Below are 17,177 nucleotides of genomic sequence, written 5' to 3' on the forward strand. Positions count from 1 at the left end.
CGGTTTACCCATGTGTACAACTAAGGTACTCTAAGGGCGTAGGTGTGACAAGCACTGGGAACCTGAGGGGCTGCAAGCTTTAACACACAGTGAAAGTTTACCCAGCGCACCTGAGAGCGGTGAGGAGGATTTCTGCGCGGCTGGGTACGGAGGGATGGCGGGGCTGGGAGAAGGCTGCTCCTGTCGAAGGCGCAGGATCTGAGAGCTGGGGAAGGGCCAAACCACATGGTTTGGGTTGGTCCACAGGCCTTTCTCCCCTCACAGGTTGGGGCCCAGGATCCTGATCCAGAGACGCTGAGCTCAGGCCGGCAGAAAGGGCAGCAGGAAGCTGTCAGGGGGACGAGTGGAGGTTGGCTGGGCAGGGAATTGCCCCCACCCACGCTGCATTCCTGAGTGCCCCCGTCAGCCAGGCCAGGCCCCAGGAAGGCATGCGGCGGTGGTAGGAAGGTGCCAGGTGTCTGGCACATGCCCACTGCCCCATAGGCCCTGCTCCAGGCCTCCTTACCCCTGGGGGAAGGCGCCTTGGGTCCCAGGGTGGAGGGTGGGCCCAGGGAGGCAGGAAGATAGCCTGGGAGGCATGAGGACCCTGGGAAATCTCTTCCAACCCCTGGGAGACACCTGCAGGAATGGGGCTGCCAGAGTATGGGCCCCCCTATCTGGTTGACCAAACTGGGTACGAGCTATCAACCCACTGTGCACGCCAGCCCTGTGGGGTGTTGAGGAGGGTGGACCCCTAGTGACCAAGGCTGCCACCATGTCCCACTGGCCAGGGGAGGGGGAGACACTTTGTCCAACAGGGGCCTGGACCCCAACCTCAGTCTCTGGCAATGGGAATCGCCCCATCACCTACACCTACACCCGGAAGGAAGGGGGTTTCCTAGGACACCCTTGTCCACAACCACTAAACTCACCCCCAAACACATACGAGGGAGCCGAAGAAGAGGAAGGAAAAAGCCTTACCCACAGGCAGAGATTTCAATACAATCTATATTATCTCATATATATATTTCTTTCTCACTGTATTTGCTCACTTCTGTCACGCATTTAAAATGTCACAGAGACCAAAATAGAGCGGCTTTCTGGTGGAACTCATGGCAGTCACACACGAGATACAAAACTAGGGGACTCTGTCTTCTCATACATCATACAATTAATTTTTCAAGTATTTTTTATGTACAAAGAGCTACTCTATTGGGGAAAAAAAAATAACAAAAAAATAAAAAATAAAAAGGCAGATTACACATCCTAGGAAGGAGGGGTGGAGTGGTCGGGCACGCGTTCCCAGCCCCCAGCCCCCCAGGGGCTGCTAGCTCCCTGCCACGGAGCCCTGCATCCGCCATGCCAGCGGGCAGGTAGCAGGGTAGGCAAAGACCAGTGGGGCAGGGAGTCAGCAGCACACTTTGGCCTGGAAGGAGAATCAGAGAAACAGGTTCATGAAAGCAGATGGGGGGGGTGGACAGAGGTCCTCCTGGGACGGGTTGCCTCCTGCGTGGCCTGCCGCCACTGGCCAGGCCCACCAGGGGCCTGAGAGCTGGCCTCCGGCACCAGACATGCAGGCCTCTGTGCCTGCCACCTGCAGAGCTGACTTGGTCACTGAAGGAGGCCGGGGGACACTACTGTGATGGAACCCCCCTCCCGACCTCGGCGCAGTTCAGTCCAAGAGTGGCCAGAAGGAGAGATGCCACAGCGAAGTTCTGCGCCCACAGGGCAAGGCCCTTCTCCCCCGCTCTGCCCCCTCCTCCAGGCTGTTGCAGCCCAAACCCATGTGCTCTCCGGGTTTCAAGTGACAGAACGCTCTGCCTGTATGAATGTGCATTGTGTCCCATCACAAGGCTCTTCCGAAGACAGTGGCCAGTGTAAGGCCGGCCTGCCTGGGGGCTGGGGCCCCGGGAGGCTCCATGATATGGGCGTGGAGGTGGGGGAGGGGGAGGGGACTGGTGGTCCTGGCCACCCGAGGCCTGTCCAAGGGCGCTTGGCCCAGAACTGCAGGATCCTCTGAGCGCCAGCAGCTTAACAGGGGGCCCCCAGGGAGTGTCTGGGACAGGCTGAGGGCCTAGTGAGGGGGAGCTTTCATATGTGACTAAGGCACAGAAGAGATGGGCCTTGGGGCCAGATGAGGCAGGACACCAGGCCCTGTTTGGATACGGGGCCAGAGAGAGGAGTCTCCCATCTCCTGGCTCCCCGCCACATGCCCCATCCCTCCCTCCTCCCTCCCGGAGTCCTCTGGAAGCTGGAAGCTGGTCTGAAACGTGGAGACCAGACCCTCCCCAGGAAACAGGAGGGAGCAGCCCCAGGGAGAGAGACCAGGATCCAGCAGAGGTGCTGACTGCTCAGCCTGGGAAGGAGGGGTGGGAACCCCTGACCCTTTGAGTAGCTGGGAAGCAAGGGCTCTACCCAAAATGCTCTCAAGAGGAAAGACCGCAAGTGGGAGGGCAGTGTGGGCGGCTGGCTGTCTTCAGCAGGCCAGGAGGAAGGGGCATGAGGCAGGCAGAAGGTGCAGCCACAGAGAGATCACTCAGGAGCCCAGACGCACCTGAGCACCCTTCTGAGGTGGGACCCATGGCTCTTGGTGTCTGGCTCTGATCCCTGCAGCATGCCAGTTAGGCCTGGGTCAGGAGGAAGGTCCACAGAGAGCATCCGTTCCCTCCTCCCTCCTCCTGCCCAGGGTGAGGCTAATCTAGCATCAGACAGGGGGACAGGGGAGGGAGCAGGTGGGAGGGAGAGCCCGGGTCAGAGTATTGCACGGTGTTTGGGGGAGGGGCTGTACGTCTTGTGGGGGAGGGGCTGAGAAGGCTGCAGCCGCTGGTCCACAACACAAGTGTCTGGGCCTGGGCACGGCTGGTCCCAACATGCTGCCGCCAAAGGACGAGCTGCAGGGGCATGAGAGTCGCTCCCACTGTCCGGTGCCTGTCGTCCAGGCAGTAGAGCCTTGGCCTTGTATAAACATTCCTGAAGGCTCCTGGGTGAGCCTGGGCCATCCTCTGGGCAGACAGCATCTGGCTGTTCCTCTTGAAGCGATATGTGTTTCTGGTCCAATAAATTAAAGGGCACTGCCGAAGCTGTGGCAGCCTGCCTCCCAGCCTGGATGTGAGGCTGGAGGAGGGGCACACCCCGCCCTGGGCCAAGGTCCCAGTCCTTCCCCGCCAGCAGCCGCACCTAGAACTCGTCATCAGAGCTGAGCAGGAGAGTCTTCTCGTTGTCCCGGGCGCCAGTGAGACTGTGGGAGCGCGAGAGGCCGTGGGCACCCCCGCGCCAGGTGGGCCCGGGCTCCAGGGTGGACTGCTGCGTGTACTGCTGGTAGGCGGGCGAGAAGTTGTGGATGGCATCCTGCACGATGTCGTGCGGGTTCATGGTCTCCTTGAGGCTGCTGGAGATGCTCTTCATGGGGGCGCAGCGGCCTGCAGGGCGGGAGGCGGGGGTGAGGGGTCCGGGCAGCGGGAGGCAAGGCAGCCTGGCCCCCTGGCCCCTGGTCCCGGGACCGAACCCCCTGCCCCAAGGCTGTGTCATCTAACCAACCCCTCCTGGGACAGAGAATGGGGTCCCGGACATGAGAAGGGACAAGCAAAGAAATGGCTCCTTTGGCGGGGTGCAGAGTGGAGCGCACCCCCGGGGAGAAGGTAAGCAGCCACTTGGGAAAGTCTGGCAGGCGGGAAGGGAGCTGGGGTGGAGACTGGCGTGCTGCAGGCGTGAGCCTGAGCACCCTGGGGAGGCCAAGACAAGCTCCGCGCCAACTGGAGACAGGGAGTGGAGGGGAGGGGCCCAGGCTCCACGGCACTGGCCCAGGCCCCTCTCGCCTGTGGGGTGCTCCCCTTCACTCTGGGGAGTGGACCAGGGACCCGCTCCATCAGGACAAGCCGACAGGGGCCTGGGCCCACAACGGAGCAGACATCTTGGCTCTGACAGGGCAGGGGCCACCTGCCTTGAGGTGCTTCCTCGTAATTCCCTAACAAATCATCCCCAAGGTTCTGTGGGGGCAGAAATGGCCCAGGCCCCCAAACCGAGATGGAAGGGGTGAGCCCGACTCTGGTCCCAGGTCTTGAGACTCAAACTTGCATGCTCTTTTCCCCTTCACACTCTCTGCCACGGAACAGAACTAACTCCCCAATTCCCCACTAACAGGCACCGTGCCCCCAGACAGTGCAGGGCATGTTCCAGGACAATGGGAGACCAGGACGGAAACAGGAAAGCTCTACAGAGGGCAGCCCTTGGAGGCGAGTGCTCTGGGCTCTGCCGCCCAGGGGTGCCTGGGGGGGAGGAGGCGGGGACACAGCGAAGGAGCTTGGGAGACACACATGCTGGTGACAGGGACCAGGACCGACGTGCAGGACAGACGTGCAGACTGAGAGCAGAACCTACCGTAAGGGCCGTATGTCGGCACTGCCCGCGGCCAAACCCGGGGCAAAAGCGGGGCAGGGGGAGGGGGAGAGGAGCCAGAGAAACAGAGAAGACAAGAGACAGCTGAGTGAACGCCTCGTGCCCACCACCGAGGCCGGCACCGCACCACGCACCCTGCCCGCCCCGCCCCAGGCCCTGCCGGCACCCAGGCAGCCCGCTGCCCCCTGGGGGCCTGGGAGGCGTGTCCACCTAGGAGACTCCTCCTTCGCGGCTCACGCTTTCTTCTGGTGGGGGACAAAGAGTGGACCCCCAGAACGCTGGTCGGAGTTCCACCTCTGCACTGAAGTAGGGACCGCCCACCCCACTTCTCCTCAGGCTTAGCTAGAACTGCTGAGCCCGTGTCGCCTGCTTTACAAACCTCACAACACTCCACAGACGGGACACGGAGGAGGGGGCAGGTGACGTGTACTGACCACACCACGGCTTTGCACCCAACCCTGACGGGCTGAGAGGGGCCAGGCGCCGCGGTTAGTGGGTGGACAACCGGCCTGGGACCAGCACAGTGGTGGACAAGGGCTCTCAGCACCTTGGCTGGGCTGGGCTGGGCTGGCATCCCCGCTACAGCTGGATGCCTGACAACGCTGTTTCTGGCTGGAGCTGGATGTGTCTGTGGGCTGTGGACGGGAAGACAGCCCAGGCAACCGCGGAGAGCCTCTGCAGGGCCACTAGTGCAGAAGCCCCAGCTTGAACCATGTTAAACCTCAAGGGTGTAGAAAGGGTTCTTGGCCACGGCCTCAGACTCCTGGCATAAGGGTGACGTTCCCAAGGGCAGAGGGTGTCAGGACCAGGTCGAAGGGACATCGCCCTCAACACTGGGAGGGTGTCAGCCAGATCCTTCCAACTGGGGGCCTGGTGGGAAGCAGGTGGGATGCTGGCCGGCAGCGATGAGCCCTGGCCAGTACAGAGCCCAGCACTAAGTGTAGAATGCAAACCAGAAAAAGTACCTAGAGTGCCCAGGCAGCAAGTGTCAGGTGCCCGAGTCGCGAGGCCTGGAGGGTGATTCAGTCCACATGCTTCCAGCAGCCTCGGGTATTTTAAGGCCTCTTCCCAACCAGGGAAAGAACAAGGCAGGTAGGGCGAGAGGTGGGGGGCCCGAAGAGCCCTGCACAGGCCAGGCCAGGACAGTGCTTCTACACTCCTCTCAGCACGCCGCTCCCGGAGCCCGAGGTGGGCACAGGTGGTGGGCCTGGGCAAGTGGGTCCTGCTTTCAGCCCCACGGGCAGGGAGCTGGCAGCAGCCAAACCCCGGGGTGGATGTGTCAGACCAGGAGGCTTCCTCCTCCCCAGGCCCCGCCCCCCCACGGGGTGAGTCAGTTCAGGCATCCCGAGCCTCCTCTTCCTCCGCCCCCATGAGCATCCCCTCTCTGCCCAGCAGCAGCCAGAGGTAGCCCCCAGCCCCTGCTTCTCCAGCCAGCAAGTTAGAATCACCTGGGGATCTGTCAGCACATCCTGCCAGGCCCAAACCCAGGCCAATTATGCAGAAGCTCCGAGGGTGGGGCCTGGACAGCATGGACTTCTAAGACTCTCCAGGGCATCTTAATATACAACCGGGGTTGCCAGCTGCTGTTCTAACAAAGTGAAGATTAGCAGGTGTAAAAAGAAAGCTGTTAAAAGCTATTACCATCTGAGCCTGTTTCTTAGAAGGGATCAGGTTAAAAAAAAAAAAAGCTTTAGAGACAAGGGAATTACAGGACAAAATGGATAACAGTGTTCGATGTCAGGAACCCTTAGGAACTTGCTTATTCTAGGGTCTCTGTCCTGACCTTCCCATGGGGATATTGTGCTATATCATCTCCATACTCCAGATCTGCTGCAAGAGACAGGTGGGTGTCGCTTCCAGGACCAGTCCCTGACCCTGACACCTTGTGACAGGGGACAGGGGAGCCTGGACCTCTGTGGCCCCTTTCCTACACCTGGGATCCCTGACCTGACCCATCAACACCTGAAGGACCCTGGGAGGCAGGGGGGGCCCTGGGGCGGGGCCGGGAAGCACCCTTCCTACTGGGGGGTGGACTCCAGGATGCCGGCTCATACCTTGTGCGTCCAGCCTCTTGTCAGCGTAGACCTTGTAGGTGAAGGCGTGCCGCAGGGCCAGAGCTGCAAAGAACATCTCCACACAGATGATGAAGTCCTGGTAGCCAGCAGCCACGGTGCCCTCACCCACCGACACGCGGGCCGAGTGGATCTTGGGGATGGCCCCGCACTTCTCCAGGATGGCCAGGAGCATGCCTGGAAGGGGAGGTGTGGAAGCGGAGGCATGGGCGTCTGGTCCCAGACTGGATGCCCTTCCCCATCTCCCTTCTTCCTTATAGCCCCCCAAATGCCACACTCCCCAGGGAGGTTGGAAGCAGGGTCCACAGTTACCCCTGTTGGGCAGGGATGCAGACACAAGCCAAGGCCTCAGGGAAACCACACTCCCCAGGTCCTGGCTGGACACCACCTGGATTGGATCCCCCTGTTCAGGAAGCAGTCCCGCCCATGGTCATGGCTCCTGTGAAAGAGCCCTGAGGGCCCAGACATCACATCCCACAGGTGCTCAGTGGACAGAGGTCCCTTTGAGCTCCAGGCCAGGATCGCCTAGGGACAGCCCCATGGCCTGGGCCCTCGGGGCACTGGGGACGGTGGGCAGGAGGAAGAGGACAAGGCTTAGGGGACAGAGGGGCACAGGCCAGCCTCACAGGGGCTGGGAGGAGGCTCACCTTGCCAGAAGGAGAGAAAGATGACAGACTTGACCATGAAGAACTTGAGGACGGGGCTGTAAGGGCTGAGCAGCTCCCGAGTGGCAAAGTAGAAAAGGAAGAGGGCGTACAGGGCCAGGCTGACGGAGATGTTGTAGATGATGGTCACGTAGAGGTAGCCACTGGTGACGCTGTGGGAACGGGGAGCATTCTCTGGCTTGAACTGACCCTTGTGCAGGACAAGGGGCCTCCTTCCCCCCTTTGCCCTGCCCACATGCCACTCTGCACAGCTCTCAGCAATGCTCCCCGAGCCATCAAAGGGAGGGGACGGGTGATCAAAGCGGTCCAAACACTGCGGGGAGTGCAAGGGTGAGCACCTGCAGGACAGGCCAGCCCTGCCACCTGCAGCTCCGGTGCCCACGCTCCTGGTGGAGGACTCCAGGTGTCCTCGGGGGCGGGGCCTCAGACTGATGGTCGGAGGGACACGAAGCTCAGCTTTGCTCTTTGCGATTGAGCCAAGTGACGTCCCCTGTGAGCCTCTGTTTGCTCACCGGCCCTTGGGGGCCGTCGTGTAGGGTACAGGGAGTGTGTCTGAAGTGCGTGCAAGCTCAGGGCCACGTGGGCCACGTGGTCACTTTCACTAACCCCCCGCAGTCTTGTGTGTGCGTCAGTTCACACAGGAGAGGAGGCTCGAGACGGGCCCCTCAGGGCTCTGGCCCTCTGGCCCCCTGCCCTGGGATGGTCACTGTCCCTTCTTGCTCTCCCCGGCCCGCCGGCACCACTCTGCAGCCTGAAGGTGACAGATACTGAGGGCTCACTCTGGTGCCAGAGGCGGCGCCAAGTGCGATGGCACCACTGCCAGGCTCCGTCCTCACAATTCAGGGCTGCAGCAGGAGGGAGGAAGGCCGGGGTCAGGCTTGGCCTCCACTCAGAGGATGGACACGGGGGTGGGGCAATCTGAGGCCAGGGCATGAGCCTCGGGGCAGGGCCGCCCACTCCCCCCCACCCGCGCGGTGGGGGGACCCACTGCTTACTCAAAGTCACCGTCTCGGTACTTGCCGAAGGCCTGGAGGACCACGGTGCTGACAGCCATGAGCGGCTTCACCACGCAGAACTGCAGGGTGGCCTGTTGCAGAGAGAAGGTCAAGAGTCAAGGATAAGCACAGAAACCACGGAAGAAGCAGCTCCTCTGGCCAGCTGGGCCTGGGCTGGATGCCAGGGGATGGGGGCGGCCCAACCTCTTGCCCCTGGGGGAACTGCTGTCAGGAGGGGAAGGCAGAATACACGAGACAGTAACAGGGCGATGCAGCTGCGTGAGAAGACAGGAGGGTGTGAAGGAAGAATGGCAGAGACGCAGGAGACAGAGATTCCACCAGAGGAGGGGCCACCGTGAATGTGCCAGGGACGGGGGAACGGGCAGAGGGAGCAGCTCATGCCAGGAGCATGAGCTCGGCCCAGCGGCAGAGAGCGGACAAGTGCAAGGGGTTAAGTGCTGGTGAGGGGCGGCAGCAGGGAGGTGGCCCCAGAGAGCAGAGGCAGGTGAGGGTCTCCTTGTCTGCCCCGGGTCTGGCTCCCTGCCCCATGCTCTAGGCCTGGGTCCAGGGTTTCTGTCAAGCTGGGGTCTTACTGGGGATGGAGATGACCCCACAGGAGCACAAAAGAGGAAGCAGCCTGAAGCCCAAGGTCCGGAGTCCCGGCAGGCGTCTGAATTCTGGCCTTTTGCCAACTACCGCTGCGGAAGCCCGAGTGGGCGGTCGCCCAGCCTCTGAGTGGTTGCTCACGGTAGATGGTTGTAACCAGCCCCGTGTTGCACGGTCGCTGTGCGGGGACTGGAGAACAAGACCGCACGGGGTGTCCTTGGAGGTCTCCCACTTCTGAGCACTCAGCAGAGGTCTCTGCCACGGAAAGAATCCCTCAGCCAGGTTTCCACAAGTCCCTACAGAGGCGCCAGTAAACGCCAGAGGTACCCTCGGCGCCCATAAAATCACTAGAAGCACGATTCTCTTGAAACCAAATAAGTCTAAGCCACAAGGCCCCTTCTGTGGAGATGGGAGTCATTTAACAAGGCTAAGCTAGTGTGGCTCCAAATGGGACAAGGACCCCGGAGCAGAGAAAGTAACCTGTGGAACCCACAGTTTCTGTCCCGAAAGAGGCTCGAGTGCAGTTTGCAGGGGAGCCCGGGGCGGCCTGAGCCGTGTGGCTGCCAGGAGGAGAGGCGTGTGTGACGGGGGCTTGAGGGGCGATGCTGCGGTCGGCAAACCCCGCAAAACTCCCCTGCCCCCCACCCCCTTGAGGAAGCGGGACCAGCACGCTTTGGGGAAAGGGAGGATCAGCAGCGTGTCCCAAGCGAGCCCTGCGAGCCTGCCGATAGGCCGGTGCTGCCCCGGGTCAGCTCACTTGGGGCCCACGACAGCCCCGTGACTTATAAGTACTGTCGGCATCCTCAGGGTACAGATGAGGAAACTGAGGCACAGAGAAGCTGAAGTGGCAGAAGAGGCAAACTCTCCAGGAGACTCAGACCCGGGCGCCGGCACTGCTGACAAAGCTGCGGTGTCCTCTCTCACGTGGGAAAGGGGGGAGGAGGCTTCTTCAGTTCTTTCCTTTTACTACCTGACCCTGCCACTTCCAGGAACAGCAGTGGAACATCAAAGCCCACAGGGCTGGGGAATAATGTGCAACAAGGCAACCCAGCTAGTGATCTGGGGTCAAAACTTCATACACAACATCACCATCAAAGAAGGCGGTGAGTCACAGCTGGGCCAGCGCTGGTAAACAATGGCTCTGACAGGCCCCACCCTGAACCCCGGACAGTCTGAACTCCTTCCCTGCAGGTCCTGTGGGGAGGTTTTGAATTTAGAAACACCCTAGGGAAGGAGGATCTGGAAGCAGAACTGCAGACTGGGCCGTCCAGGCAGTGCTTTGTGGGTGCGTCTGCACTGCGGGCACGGCCCCGCCCAAAAGGGAGCAGAAAGGCCAGTCCTCCCGCAGGTCACGGTGATGGGCCGTGGGTTTCATTTCCCCTCGTGACGACGCTGCATGATGCTGGACGGGCTGACAGGCCCTGTGGAGCCCCAGAGGAGACTAAATCGAGGTCATGCCAGCTGGGCGTGGTGCCTGACTGCCTCCCGGGCAAGGGACAGCGGGCTCTGAGCCAGGGCTGTGTTAAGGGCTTTCCCTCACCTGTTCCTCAAACCATCCCTTGAGGTGAGTATCATTACACTCATCTCACAGAAGAGGAAACCAAGGCTCAGAGAGGTTTCGTACTTTATCCAAAGTCACACAGTCACAGGAGAGGCTGGAATTCAAACTCAGATGGTCAGACACCCAGACCCGTGCACTTAGGCACAACACCACACTGCCTCCACCCAGGCCACTCGAGGCCACTGGGGCGGCAGCTCTGGAAACTGGAAGCTGCTAGACTGCCTGACAAGTGGGAAATGGGGGAAGGGACCAGAGGCTGCTCAGACCTGTTTTGTCATGTTCTTTAATGCAGAAACCCTCCTGGCCTCTAGCCGCAGCTAATCAGAAGTTTCTGAACTGAGATTCTAGAATCGCCATGCACTTCCTCAGACACTCACACGCCACAACTTGGTCAAAGTGAGCAGGAGTCTGGGACCACTCCCTGCCCAGGGCTGCATCGGGCACTCCTGGGAGACCTGTTGCTTCCCCTCTGAGCACACCCCACCCACGCAGGTGCATCCCTAACTGCTCAGGGAGTGGGTGCTGGGGCTTGGGGTGCCTCACAGGAAATGGGAACCCTGCAGGTGGGCCCTATGCCCGTCTTTGTCCCTATGTCAACCAGGGGCAGCACGGCCCCTGCAGCTGCTACTCCAGGGCACAGACCCAGGCTCCTGGTGCCTGGCCTGCAACTCTTGACCAGGGCAGCTGCTGGGGGTACCCACCTGCTTGCAGAACCGCAGAAATCCGATGGAGTAAGTCTTTCCCCAGAGGCAGCATGTGCCATACATACAGCTGGACCTGGAAGAGACAAGCAGAGAAGGGGTTGGTGAGCAAAGAGCCAGACTCAGGAAGGCAGGGCTGGGGGAGGCCGCCCTCACCCTCCTGCAGATCCAGACAAGCTGGGGTAGGGCGGGGTAGGGTGAGGATGGGGCTTGGATCCTGGGCAGTCTTTGAGCACAAGGCCAAGCACAGGGAGAGAAGCAGAAGAGTGTTTGCATATGCAGTAGGGTATATGCAGGAGCGGGGAGACACTGACCTTGGGATAACAAACCAACTTAAAAGGCACTGAATGTAAAAACTACAAGAGGGAGAAACAGGCAAACAGGAAAGGACAGGAAGAGAGAGAAGGAGAAAGAGCCAGGCAGGCCCTCCTAAGAGTTCCAATGAATGGCCTCGCTCAGGAAGTGTGGGAGAGGCAGAGGTCAAGGTCACGGGCAGAGATGGTCTGTGTGACCGGCTGACGCCAGGAGAGCTCGGAGAACGTCAGGCCCGGGAAACAGGGTGGTGTGGGGGGGCTCTGGGGGGACTTCATACTCACTCGATGGGCTTCCCTCTGATCTCTGACATGATGGAACTTTCCCCCCCAAGGTATTCATAGCACAGGCTCAGGAAATTATAGATGACCAAGGCTGTGAAAACAATGTCCAGAGAAAAACCACTCAAATCAACAGGATGGATAAACAGATGGTGGAATTCTAAACAGCAACGAAAGTGAAAGAACCACAGTCACAGGCAGCAACGGGGAGGGAACCTCAGGGACGTAAGAATCCGCAGTGAATATTCCATTTGTAATCAAAGTCAGTCACGGCTAAATCATGCTGTTCAGGGAGGCGCACACACACTGCTGGTCACACCACAAAGAAAGGCAAGAAAGTCATTAGCACCAAATCCAGGGCCGTGTGGGAAGCTGTGGGAGGGGAGGTCGGGACGGGGTGCTGGGGGCTTGAGGAGCTGGCAGTGTGCGTGGTCTGGGTTTCGGCTTTACAGTTAGTTATTAGCTTTATGCACTTTTCTGTTTGTGTGTCACAGATCACAATTTTATGACAAAGCAACAATAAAACTTTCTCCAGAGGGATCTCAGGAGAAATTCTCAGCAAGAATGAGATAGAACCCCTTATGCATTCAGCAGCGTGTAGCGGCATCTCAGTGAGCACAGCATGACAAGCTGTAACAAAACCTATGAGAGGCGCACAAAATACAGTGCAAATTTCTTAGGAAGCTGGGCCAGCTCATCCTGAATCATGACACAGCTTGACATCACCCACAGAGATCCAAAATTTACAACAGCAACCTAGGGCCCAGTAGAAGCACGCTGTAAACGCTGCAAACACAGCACTATGTTGTAATTGGTCTCCTGGTCAGAGGACTTCTGCGGGGTCAGCAAATGCAGGCTGCTGCCTGCAGGGTGCTAGAAGCACACAGAAGTGCCGGGAGCCAGGGAGACAGGGCGTGGAGGGGAGGACAAGGTGCACAGTGGAGGACGCCACGGAGGAGAGGATGCAGGAGGCAGATCAGGGACCTAGCGCAGGGGGACAGGAGACGTGTCCAGCGCAGGAGTGAGGCCAAGGGGAGGGTCAAGGCGGGGCCAGGGGATAATAAGATCAAGGGAGAGGCACCAGCAGCCCTGCAGCCAGCGGGCTCCTTCTTATCTGACCAGCCAACCCCGGTGCAGCAGAAGGGCCTTCAAGGCCCCCCGGTGCAGCCCCCTGGCTCAGCTCATCTCACCAGGTGGCTTGGTCCCTGCCCACCCGTCACACTTCCTTCCCAGCAACACTAGGTGCCCCCTTCCCCTCGGCAGGGTCTCGTGCCCTCTGTGTTTCTGCCCTTGCAGATCCTACGGCCTGGACGCCCTGCCCTCTGGCCTCCTGGTACCGTCAACCCGTCAGACACCACCCACCATGAGAAGCCCCCGCCCCGCCCACCCCCGGAGTGTGATTACCGACTGGGAGCCTGCTTCTCCCTCGAGCATGGGCCCAGCCCTCGGCACATACTAACCACACCACAAACGCTTGACTGCCTGAAACTGGAACACAGGAAATCCTGGCCGTACGTTTGGAGGTAGAAGTTGGCCTTCAGCAACGTGGAAAGGAATATATTTGCGGGCTGTACGCCCCTCAGTTGCTCTAACCTAGTAAGGTTTCACGTCTGGGGCTGGGGAACAGGGGCCCAAGTGGCACCCTGCATAAACATGACCCATAGCATCTGTCACCTGTGCTGCAACCGTCCCCCTAGAGACACACAGCAGAGGGTTTGCAGTGTGACTCTGCTGGGAGCCTCTCTGTGGCTCAGTTTCCTCACCTGTTAAAATGGAGACAGAAAGAGCCCCTACGGAGTTAGGAGGTGGCAGGATTTCAGTGAGTATGCAAAGTGCTCAGAAGAGGGGTCAGCACTCGGTGTTGGCTGTCATGGCCACTACTGTTTATCTGTCCCCTGACGGGGCTGAGGGCCCTGTGAGCTGCCTGTCCGACACGGAAGCAGTTCAGGATGTTTGGTGGCTGCAGGAATCTCCACTGACTGGGCTCCAGATCACCCTCCACTGACAGAAACTTTGGGGTATCTGAAGGCAGGGGGGTGAGGGGGCGGGGGGCATCACGCCCAATCTGATGTCAGCCTGCTAGTAACCTTCGTCCAAAACCATATAAGGCCAAGTAGAGGGGATGTGCCCATTCCAGTCTGGGTCCAGCTGTATTGTGGTTGATGGTATCTTCCAAAGGCAGCTACATCCCATGACAACGACACTCCTCTCAGAAGATGGGGTCTTCTTCCCTCTTTTTGCATCTGGGTGAACTGGGGTGACCACGGCAGAAGCGAAGCATGGAGACAGCTGATGCTGGGGTTAGAAAAGGCCTCTTTCTTCTGGCTCTTCCTCTCTTGAGACGCGTGCCCTTGGACCCAGCCACCATGCGGTGAGGAAGCCCATGCTGGCCCACGTGGAGAGTCCACGTGGAGAGGCTCATGTGGGGGAGGAAGTGAGGCCCCCAGCTGACATCAGCATCAACTGGACACGTAAGTAAACCAGACATCAGATGGCCCCTCCCCCAGCCTTCAGGTCTCCAGCTGAGGCCCAGGTACCACGGAGCAGGACCAAACTGTCCCCAGCGTGCCCTGTCCAAATTCCTGACGTGCAGTATCCATGAACACAATACATGGCTGTTTTACACTAGTCTGTTTGGGGGTAGTTATGTACACAGCTACAGTAAGTGGAATGTACATAAAACCACTTCCGGAGTTCCCAGGACACGCCGTGATCTCTCACACCTCCCCTTGGTGGCACATCCCGATCTCTCTGCTAAACCCCAGAGGCAGACCCAGCTCAGATGCCACCTTGTCCTTGGCGGCCTCCCCTGTCCTGTCGCCATGCTCACATCACACCCCACAATCTCTCTGCTGATCTGTCTGATCCTTCCAGTACAAGAGGCAGCATAAAGCAGCCAGAAAGCCATGGATCCCGGAGCCAGACTGCCTGGATGTGAATCATGGTTCCACCACTTAGGAGCTGTGTGGTCTCAGGCAAGTTTCTTAAGTGCTCTGTGCCTCGGTTTCCTCATCTCTAAGCCGGGGATAACAACAGCTTCTTCCTGGTGAGGCTGCTGTGAGGATGGGCCTTAGGGGTGGGAGTGTGATGCCTTATCTATAAGCCTGTGCTCACAATGAACAGTCCATAGTGTTACCCACTGTCTTCTGTAAACACCTTGCAGGCAGGAACTGAGGCCCACCCACAACAACTACCAAAGGGCTTGACACTTCCATACTCAATCAACACGGAAGGAACGAATGGATGGACACAGGCCACAGCTCCAGGTGAGGCTCAGAGAGGCGGGGCAGGCGGGTATGGCCAACACTCAGTCTTGCGCTCAAGGAGCTCATCCTGTCACAGCCTGGGAAGCTGCACCTTCCCCAAGGTGATCAGACTTCCAGTCCCCAAAGACAAAACCCTCAGGCGAGGCCACAGGGGCCCAAGGTTCATCAGCCTCTCTGTCCAGAACCACCAAGCTAGGCTGTCCTGCAATCCACTCCTGGGAAGAGCTTGGTGCCTGAGCTCACATCCTTTCCTGTGTCACAGCACACGCAGCACGCTCCTGATTACGTGCTCCACCTGTCTGTCCATATGCAGCTCTGCATTCAACTGGTCGGATCATCAAATTTCATCCATCTCTCTCAGTTCAGGACTTTTGACCTTTTCACAGTGCTATGGGGCCAGACAGTCTGGCCAAATACCAGTCTGCTGACGGTGTCTGTTAAAGAGTCATTAGTGAGTCAATAATGCATCTCGGAGAAGGGAGACAAGACAGAATCTCCTCGAGATGACTCAACCAGCCCACACCAAGACCCACTGACCATCTGGACAAATCAATGCCCTTCCGAGCCATGCAAAATACCACCCACCCCACCCCAGCTGGCATGTTTAAACTGGACAACTCAACACACACCCCAGGAACAAACACAGAGATATGCTGGCTCTGGACATCAGAAGAGCAAAAAAGATTATGAGTGGGGTTCTCGGCCAGCAGCACTGTCGCCTGACCACGCTTCTGACCACAGCTCCAGTTCTGGTCCCCTTGAGAGGCCCCAGACACACAAGTGACCAAGGGGCCCACAGGGAGCATCCAGCATGAGGGAAGGGATGGGTTCCCACCCACCCCACCCCGGCCTCTCTCTTTCTCGCCCTGGAAAATCAGGTACCTGGAACTTTCAGCTCCATTCTAGATACCAAATCTTAAAGGAACTAGAGACAAATGCACACAATCAGGGGCAAAGGACCAGAATGGAGATGAAAGGAGGATGGCACTGGAGACTTGAGGCCTGGAGAAAAGACATTAGGGATCACTTTCATATAAGTGATGACCACCTTCATCCAGAGGGTCAGACAGGACCCACTCATCCCAGGGGCAGATCCTAGGACTTCAGCTTAGTATAAGAAACAATTTCTGGCAGGTAGTCTTCAGAGATGAAAGGTAGTGAGCTCCCTGCCAGTGGAAGCATGCAATCAGAGGTTAGGCAGCCTCTGAGCTGAGACCTTAAAGGGGTTCCAAGCAGCTAGGATTTTACAGGTCCCTTCCGACGCTGAGATGCGAGGCTTTCTTTCCTCACTGGCAACTTCTCCCACCAAGAGCTGTCTGGACAGGAAGCTGCAGACCAAGAGGTTACTCTCCACCCAGCCTCCCATCCAGCATCCCCCCTGGCCTGACAACTGCAACCACACAGCCCTCAGGGGCCCGAGGGACTTCAAGAGAGGACCCGCTAAGAAGCATACTCTGACTGTCCCTGCTAGCTGCAGGGGACTGTCCTCATGAGTCCCCCACTGCAAGTGACACTGGCTACAGGTCACTGACGATCCCCAGTTCACCTCCTTCACACACCCGCAGCCCCTAAAGCCGGCCTTAGGGCCTAGGCCTTTTCGCTGCACAGAAATACTTTGGTTATTTGGAAAGATGTATTTCAGAGTAACTTGTGGATGAGCCCGGAAAACTTAATTTTGACCACTTTGGACAGAAACCTTCTCTGCTCAGTAAATAGGGGCACCCAAACATTCCTTCCCGCATTTTCTGTGACTGGTGATCACCACTGACAACGACGGATGCGACGTGTCACAGCCAGGTGGGCGGGGTCCTCCCTAAGCACCTGTCCCCAGACACTGAGCTGCTCCAACAGCACTTTGCTCTTCCTTCCTCAGCTTTTCTGTCCTTTGCCGTTCCTGCTCATTGATGCTTCTTGCCACCGGAAACACTGATTCTGGTCCCTCTTTCTATTGGTTTCTTCCGGATGTCTGCCTTTATTCTGATTGGCTGAGCTCTTCTGATTCCTGGCTCTCTCAGAGCCATGGCCAGCAAGGGCCACCACCAGCCCGTGAGTCCCCCTGGCAGCACACTGGCCTCTGGGTCTTCTGTGGTCCTCAGCTGTATTCATCCAGGCTGTGTGCTCCCTACCTGGGAAGACGTTTTACTTGGGCCAGATTCCAGGAAGCTAAGTTTTGTCCCAAATCTGAAACCGGGACAGATTTCAGAAAATGAGGCATCATTCTTTGCTTCTTTCATGCATGTAAAATCTCTTCCCTTAACAAGAGTTCACACTTTTGCAGGGGAGAAACTTGTCCTGTATTCCTTCACCAAGCCTGGCACAGAGCAATTCCTGGGCCTCAGAGACC

General features: G+C 58.6%; 1 protein-coding gene across 8 annotated transcripts in view; it reads right to left on the reverse strand.

Moving 5' to 3' along the window:
• Positions 1 to 969: 969 nt before the first annotated feature.
• The window catches only part of TMEM184B (transmembrane protein 184B), a 48,788-nt gene continuing 32,580 nt past the window's right edge, over positions 970 to 17,177 (reverse strand). For 4 of the 8 annotated variants that reach the window (XM_089921313.1, XM_022596524.2, XM_089921314.1 and 1 more), the window contains 6 exons: positions 11,571 to 11,661; positions 10,975 to 11,050; positions 8,107 to 8,198; positions 7,094 to 7,263; positions 6,429 to 6,623; positions 970 to 3,398 (listed from right to left, as the gene is read on the reverse strand). In XM_089921313.1, the coding sequence (XP_089777439.1) occupies positions 3,157 to 3,398; positions 6,429 to 6,623; positions 7,094 to 7,263; positions 8,107 to 8,198; positions 10,975 to 11,050; positions 11,571 to 11,661 (866 nt within the window). In that variant the 3' untranslated portion in view covers positions 970 to 3,156. The other 4 variants (XM_089921318.1, XM_089921311.1, XM_089921312.1 and 1 more) reach the window with 4 other exon arrangements.

Source organism: Delphinapterus leucas, chromosome 11, assembly GCF_059928025.1.
Source record: "Delphinapterus leucas isolate spDelLeu-1000000601 "Yukka" chromosome 11, BTC_Dleu_Yukka2, whole genome shotgun sequence".
Classification (NCBI taxonomy): domain Eukaryota; kingdom Metazoa; phylum Chordata; class Mammalia; order Artiodactyla; family Monodontidae; genus Delphinapterus; species Delphinapterus leucas.